Genomic DNA, 7,536 nt, shown 5'->3' on the forward strand with positions numbered 1-7,536 from the left:
AGGTCGGCACTGCTTAGAAGCATATGCAGCCACGCCAGCATCATCTATGCTGCCGCCGGCGCCCTAGTCACACTAAGCAGTGTGATCGTTTTGCGTTGTTTCGTGGTGGCCTCGCAGAAACAACCTATAATGGACGCTTTGCAGGTGTCTCCACCCACTGCGGCATCCGCACCGATTCCTCAAGACGGCAGGTCCACTGTTCAACAGGGTATTAAATACGACCTTTGCAGTTCCTTTCCATCTTTGGACAATGTAGAATCGATCCATGGGCCTCGGGATTGAGTGATTGGCAGTGCTTCGATGTAGTAACCTGCCTATGCGTTGCCGGCACGTTCACATGCGAGTAAGCTCAGGAATGGGTGTACTGGCTTGAGATTCTGTAGGTCCGTATCGAAGGTCAACGCCCGCTGCCCAGGTTCGCTTGCATGAGGCTCCTATCCGCCTGATAAACCACCCTACCGGGATTCAAGGCTGTATATCTATGCTTCCAAATGTGCAATACAACTGCTCTCTAGATCGTCTTGCTTTCTCCAGTTGATACTTTCCCTAAAGTTGTCTGCTGTTCTTCTCCCTACAGGCAATCCATCATGGAGTACTTTAGGAAGAAAGCCCGGCAAAGCCATGAAGCGATAGCTACAGACACCACTATTCAACGCACTGTACGCTATGGCGAAAAGGCTCTCCGTGCTGCTCCTTCGGTCGCTGGACAATACCTGCTCCAGAAGGCCCCAATCATTCAGTGGCTCCCCAAGTACAATCCGAGATGGTTTTTCAACGACACTCTGGCTGGAATCACAGTCGGTGTACTGCTTATCCCCCAGTCACTTGCGTACGCAAAGATTGCCACAATTCCAGGGCAGTATGGTCTTATGTCGAGTTGGCTACCCAACTTCCTCTACCTTATCATGGGCACTTCAAAAGGTACTACACTCGTTCTTGTGAAGTTCTTAGACTAACAGCAATCTCAGATCTCTCAACTGGCCCGACATCACTTATGGGTCTGTTGACTGCCGAGATTATCGAAGACATTTCGAAAGACGGATACAGTCCACAGGCCATTGCGTCAGCCGTCGCCATGTCTGTTGGTATATACTCTATGGCGCTTGGCTTGCTGAAATTGGGATTCCTGCTGGAGTTTATATCTGTACCAGTTTTGAGCGGCTTCATCTCGGCGGCAGCCATTGTCATTATGCTTGGTCAGATTCCATCTCTATTCGGAATCTCGGTCGGCTCTGGCACAGCCAACATCATACACGACCTCTTCGCTAAGATACCCAAATACGATGGCCCTACTTGTGGAGTTGGTCTTGGTGGGATATTGCTGCTCTATCTCATGCAGAAGATGGGCCAGCGCTGGGGAAAGAAGAGCAAGGTCATCTGGCTACTAGCACTTGGACGCAGTGCTGTTGTCCTTGTTCTTTTCACGGGCATCTCATACGCTGTCAACAAGGACAAGGATGATCCTATTTGGGCGCTCAGCAAGGTCAAGTCCGATGGCATCGCAACGCCCCGCATGCCCGACTCAGCTCTCATCAGCAAAGTATTTGCTCGTTCCATTGCCCCCTTTATAGCTGCGGCGCTCGAACATCTAGCCATCGCCAAGGCATTCGGTCGAAAGAACGGGTATGTAACCGATGCTGCCCAAGAGCTTGTCTACCTTGGCTTCGCCAACTTCTTCAACTCGTTTTTTTCATCCATGTCTGTCGGAGGCGCCATGTCACGGACTGCAGTCAACTCTGAGTCCGGGGTCAAGTCACCTGCCTACGGTCTAGTCGCTGGTGGCGTAGTCATCCTGAGCATCTTCAAGCTTTCGCCAGCACTATATTGGATCCCCAAGGCCACACTAGCAGCCATCATCGTCACAGCAGTATGGCACATTGTAGTCCCTGTCAGAGTTTTCTACGGCTACTGGCGCACCTCTCTAGTCGACTTCATCACCTCCATGCTCGCCTTCTGGCTCACCCTCTTCGTCTCATCCGAAGTTGGCATCGGCACGGCGGTCGGCTTCAACATTGTCTACCACCTCCTCTTCATGGCCTTCCACCGCGTCCGCCGCGTCACGTCCATCGCTGTAGAATCCAACGCGCGTATACCAGGTACACATGCCGTCCCCATGGACACCCAAGTCTTCCGTATCCACCAATCGATGCTCTTCTACAATGCATACCACATCAAGAACCAGTGCCTCGACAACATCCAAACATACAACTCAGGCGATGTTGCAACACTGGAAGCTGCGCACGCAAACCGCAACTGGAGTGTCGCTGGCAAAGACCGCGCTGCACGTCTCCGCTCCAAAGCAGACATTATCGATGAGCCTGTCCAAATCCGCAACGTCGTCATCGACATGCGCGCCATGCACAACATTGACACTACTGGTCTGACTGCGCTCAAAGATCTCAAGGCTGATATCGAGGCGTTTGGCGGTAAGAACACACAGTTTAGACTTGTAGGCTTGAACGAGCGGGTGCGCGAGCGCTTTGCCCGGTTTGGATGGACGTTGCGTGATACCCCGGGTGTTGGTGGTGAGGATGCGGACAGGAAAGGTACACGTGTGTATGAGTCGCTTGAGGACGCTGTGTTTAGGCGGTCCAGGACTTTCTCGACAGACGAGATTACAGTGGAGCCGGTTGAGGTGCATGTTGTTGGCGATGAGAAGGAGAAGGTGTAGGATTGCCGGTTTCTTTTGTTAAGCAGACACTTTTTTATTTCGAACCTGTAGCTAGGGAATACAGATTCAGAATTCTTCTTTTTTTTTGAAATGTTGTTGCTTCTGTTCTTTATCTCAAGTGATTTCAAAGAAGAGTTTTTTTCTTTTCTTTCTTGGACATAATAATTCAGTCATTGTAATTTGAAAGCCTGTGGTGTATGTGTGGTGTGTTGATTCTTGGTGGAATATTATGCTGGAGGAAAAACTGTCACCACCAACACAGGGCAATGTCAGTGGGATGCATTGTACAGTAACGACATGAGCAACACGTAATATTATCATGGTGAAATTTTTGCTACTTGATTTCTTGTTTCTGTTTCGATTATGACTTGGGTTGAGTTGTCTCCATCTGTTTTTCATATAGCATATCAGATTACTTTTCTCAGAAATGAATGGCAGACGCACCCCAATCTGCCGGAATCCGGTATCAAAAAAATACATGTTTCTACATATGTATTTCAAGCGTCTGTATTAAGAAATGAGTGGTTTTTGATGCGCTGTAGTGCGGGAAGCCAGTTGTGAGCAGTGTCATTATTTTGACGGGTACTGCATTTACTATAAAGTTCTGTTCCATCATCGACCGGTTACACAAATAACTCTTCATTGTTTTTTTGGGATCTTTTGCTGGCATATCTCTTCAGAAAATGCGTATGATATTTCAGAAAAATCACTGTGTTCACGGTCAGTCATAGTTTCTAAGCAACTCAGCATCTCTGCCTCAGGAGCAATGACATCAGAAGCCAAACCACACATTATTACTTTGTCACATTGCCGAGACAAGTGCCATACAAGTCACTAGACAATAATCTGGTTCATGGAATTGGCGTTCTGTCTGTAGCGGCATCACGCTCGTCACAGACTATAATCTGACAGCTGGCACAAAGTTTGCGCCATCGCTCCCCTAGAACGAGTCTTCCACGTTGCATCGTGTCAGACACGTGCAACACCTATACATCTGTTTGGCGCCAGCATTGCTCCTGCCTCTTCTAACAGTTTTCATCACGTGTTTTGACAGATCCAAGTCAAACAGCGACAGTTCGCGGTGAGATATTCGTCTTCGTTTCGGATCAAGGTGCTGCTGTAATATGTTCAGACGCAAACCAGGTCGACACAGAGTGTCGTCGTTTTACACACATGCCGCTTCATCTGATCTCGTTTGGTTACGGTCCGTTGAATCGAAAAACGTATTGTATACACCTCCGCACACATCTCCCCCGTCACACCTCCACGCCTCAATGTGCAAGATCCGCGCAAGAGCCTCAAAAGCCTCGACCAGTCTCTCTCCGTTATCGCCCCCAGACCCCATGCGCCCTAGCCTTCTTGAAGATCTATTTCGGTCCCTTCTATATCGACCTCAACTATTGCTGACCCACAATCCACCGTCATCGCTTTAACCCACCAAATGTTTCTGGCAACCCGTCAAACACAAACCACACCAAGCCCTCTTACCACCCCCACCTCCTCAGGTAGACAAAAAAAGGATGTCTTGTTACTATATTCTGCATGTGATCTAACTCCCCCATTCATGCCTTCCAAACGCACCCCCACCCCACCCCCCGCACCCAAGAAAAGATAGATAGAGGGGAGTTAAGAAAAGAAAAGGGACAGTGCTCACGCCTTGCGCTTTGAGCCGCATGCGCGCACATACTCTCACCCCCTCAGTTTCAGAAAAAAGGCGTGATCATAGCGCTGAGGCCTTCTTAGGGCTTGTTGCACAGACGCTTGCAAGAAAAGAATAGGTTAAAGGTATACTAGGCCTGTTTGCTCTGGTGTAGTTGCCAAGAGGGTCTTTGCTGGTTTGACGTTAGGCGTCGCCAATGCCTTTGAGAGCCAGCGGTGTTGCACGTGCCTTGCACGTGTTTCACTGGGCTGATACTGTAAGACCGAATATTTCTTAGTAGAGACATCGTGGTGTTGCGGTTAGTTTTGGCATGGCTTTTTCGTGAGTAATAGTATCATCGATGTTCGTGTGGTGGTTTCTGGCGAGTTTCAGTCGCGATGATGTTTTTGCTCCACACAGTAGATAGTGTATTGATCCTGCGAGCTGCAGGTTCTCTCGAAGAGGAAACTGTTTTTGAAAGCCCCCTGATTCTAAGGTATGCTAAGCAATGCTCCGCTGCTGTCGATCAAACGGCATCTTGGGGGACGGGGGCAGCGCATGATGGGCCTTGGTACATGACTTTTAGTGTTGAGGTAAGCAGTATTGTGGGGAAAAGGGAAGAGGAAGAGGGCCTAGACAGCGATACTATGGTATAGCGCACTCTGTGTATTCTCATGGATTCTTTACGGGGTAAACTAAATTTAGTAGTGAAACTGTTTGATCAAGGCATGTGTAACACGACGCTAACTCACGCGGGAGCGGTTCGGCTCTATTACGCTACATGGCGCCAAAAGATACAGTATACCGCATAATTAGCACAGTTTGGGTTCTGAGTAGCTACACATTGTGACACTACCTGTTTAAGACTGGTTTAGAGTGCCCAGACAAAGCTAAAGTCAACGCATAGTCTTCGAGAAGGCTTTGAAACACGTGACACCCATACCAACTGTTTACTCTTGAGTGAACCATTCATGCTCACGTGCCGCAACTGTCCATGCTTGCGCAACAGAACTCTTCATGCTCGATATGTTTGTCCTAGCTAGTTGTTAGCGTGTGCAAATTAGAGTATAGTCGCTGACAGCTACCTAGGCCGTGCGCTGTGAATGCTAGACGAGTAACGTCTATGCTAAGGGACTCTGATGTTTCTCGTGTTTATGCTCCTGTCTTGGTATCTGTATCGTTGATACTGTAGTAACAACTTGGCATTCAAGCCTGGTGTTTGTGTTTTCAAGAGGTATCGCATCTCGAGTGGTATAAAGATAGGCAGTTGCGCATCATTTGCAAATCATCAGATCAGCATCACTCGATCTATCATCACTTCCATTCTTTCTCGGTCTCGCAGGTTGACGATCACTCACTTTTCAAATTCACTTCGAAAGTCGAATTCGCAACTTCAAGCCGGTCTTTTTACCCAACTTCACTCCTACCAAACCCCACGCACTCCTTCAATATGCATTCCTCCACTATCGCTGTCATCTTGGCCTTCACTGCCGGCATGGCTGTCAACGGCGCGCCGCTCAACCCCTCTGTTGGCATCAACCCCTCCTCCAGGCTTCTAACCATTGATGATCTTCAATACAAGCCTGAGCAGTAAGTCCTCTATAGCAAACATTACAAGGCATTAGTTTAACAGCATTAGGGGTGATGCCATTCACCAATTGGTTGACAAGCGTGATCCTCAGCGCAGCCGTGGCCACAAGATTGGCAACGTCATCGAGGGAATCAGTGGAGCTATTGGCGGTGCTGCCGACTTGCTTACTATCGGCGGCGCGGTCCAGGGCCAGCCCCAGAAGCGTGATCCTCAGCGCAGCAAGGGCCGCATCATTGGCAACATTGGTGAAGGAATTGCTGGCGGTGTCGGTGCTGTCGCAGATTTGCTCACTATCGGCGGCGCTGTCCAGGGTCAAAACCAGAAGCGTGATCCTCAACGCAGCCGTGGCCGTCTCATTGGCAACATCGGCGAGGGAATTGGTGAAGTCATTGGTGGTGCAGCAGATCTGATCACAATTGGCGGTGCTGTCCAGGGCCAGCCTCAGAACCAGAAGCGCGATCCTCAGCGCAGCAAGGGCCGTATCATTGGCAACATCGGCGAGGGAATTGGTGGAGCCATTGGCGCTGCCGCAGATTTCCTCACTATCGGCGGAGCTGTTCAGGGTCAGAATCAGAAGAGAGGCCTTACGGTCGTGGATGATCTCGGTCAACCAGTAGTGGTCAGTGAACCCGCTGACTACGACCTCGCCGAGGGACAGAATGAGAAGCGCGATCCTCAGCGCAGCAAAGGCCGTATCATTGGCAACATCGCTGAGGGAGTCGCTGGTGGTGTCGGTGCTGTTGCGGATTTCCTCACAATCGGCGGCGCTGCACAGGGCCAGAACCAGAAGAGGGGCCTTACAGTTGTGGACGAGCACGGTCAGCCAGTAGTGGCCCGTGAGTCTGCTGACTACGACTACGACCTCCCAGAAGGCCAAAACGAGAAGAGAGACCCTCAGCGCGGCCGTCGCATTGGCAACTTTATCAAGGGCTTTGGCGAGGGTGTTGGGATTGTCGGAGACCTAGGCGTTATTGGAGGAGCTCTCCAAGGCCAGAACCAGAAGAGAGGCCTCACAGTTGTGGACGATCTCGGCCAACCAATAGTAGCCAGTGAGTCCGCTGACGACGACCTCCCCGAAGTCCAGAATGAGAAGAGAGACCCTCAGCGCGGTCGTCGCATTGGCAACTTTTTCAAAGGCTTTGGCGAGGGTATTGGAATCGCCGGAGATCTGCTTACCCTCGCTCCGCAAGACTCTCAGCCAGCTGCAAAGAGGGATCTTTCACTAGTCGCCGATGACAAAGTCAATAGCATTGATGCGGAACACTCGACAGTGGGCTTGTTGGCGCCAGCGATTGAGTACGAGAAGCGCGATCCTCAGCGCAACCGTGGCCACAACATTGGCAAAGCCATCGAGGGACTCGGTGATGGTCTCGGTGCCCTCGCCGATGTCATCTCTATCGGTGGAGCTGTCCAGGGCCAGCAGCCACCCCAGAAGCGCGAGCCTCAGCGCAACCGTGGCCACAGCATTGGCAGGGTCATCGAGGGTCTCGGTGATGGTCTTGGTGCTTTCGCTGATATCGTACAAATCGGTGGAGCTGTCCAGGGCCAGCAACCACCCCAGAAGCGCGAGCCCCAGCGCAGCAAGGGTCGCATCATCGGCAACGTTCTTGAGGGTGTTGGCGGTGTCATCGGCGG

At 50.7% G+C, this 7,536-nt stretch overlaps 2 protein-coding genes across 2 annotated transcripts; both read left to right on the forward strand.

The window, feature by feature from the left end:
* Window positions 1-587: 587 nt before the first annotated feature.
* COCVIDRAFT_83733 (hypothetical protein) lies at window positions 588-2,671 on the forward strand (the record flags this gene model as incomplete). The annotated part of the gene is made up of 2 exons (XM_014707215.1): window positions 588-921; window positions 969-2,671. The coding sequence occupies 2 exons, from the start codon at window positions 588-590 to the stop codon at window positions 2,669-2,671; spliced, it is 2,037 nt and encodes a 678-aa protein (XP_014562701.1).
* A 3,089-nt stretch (window positions 2,672-5,760) lies between these two features.
* On the forward strand, window positions 5,761-7,525 carry COCVIDRAFT_21483 (hypothetical protein; the record flags this gene model as incomplete). Its single annotated transcript, XM_014707042.1, has 2 exons — window positions 5,761-5,900; window positions 5,950-7,525. Coding segments are annotated over 2 exons (1,716 nt in total), but the record flags the coding sequence as incomplete, so codon positions are not given.
* Window positions 7,526-7,536: the final 11 nt, after the last annotated feature.

This window comes from Bipolaris victoriae, assembly GCF_000527765.1.
Source record: "Bipolaris victoriae FI3 unplaced genomic scaffold scaffold_0, whole genome shotgun sequence".
NCBI classification, from domain to species: Eukaryota; Fungi; Ascomycota; class Dothideomycetes; order Pleosporales; family Pleosporaceae; genus Bipolaris; species Bipolaris victoriae.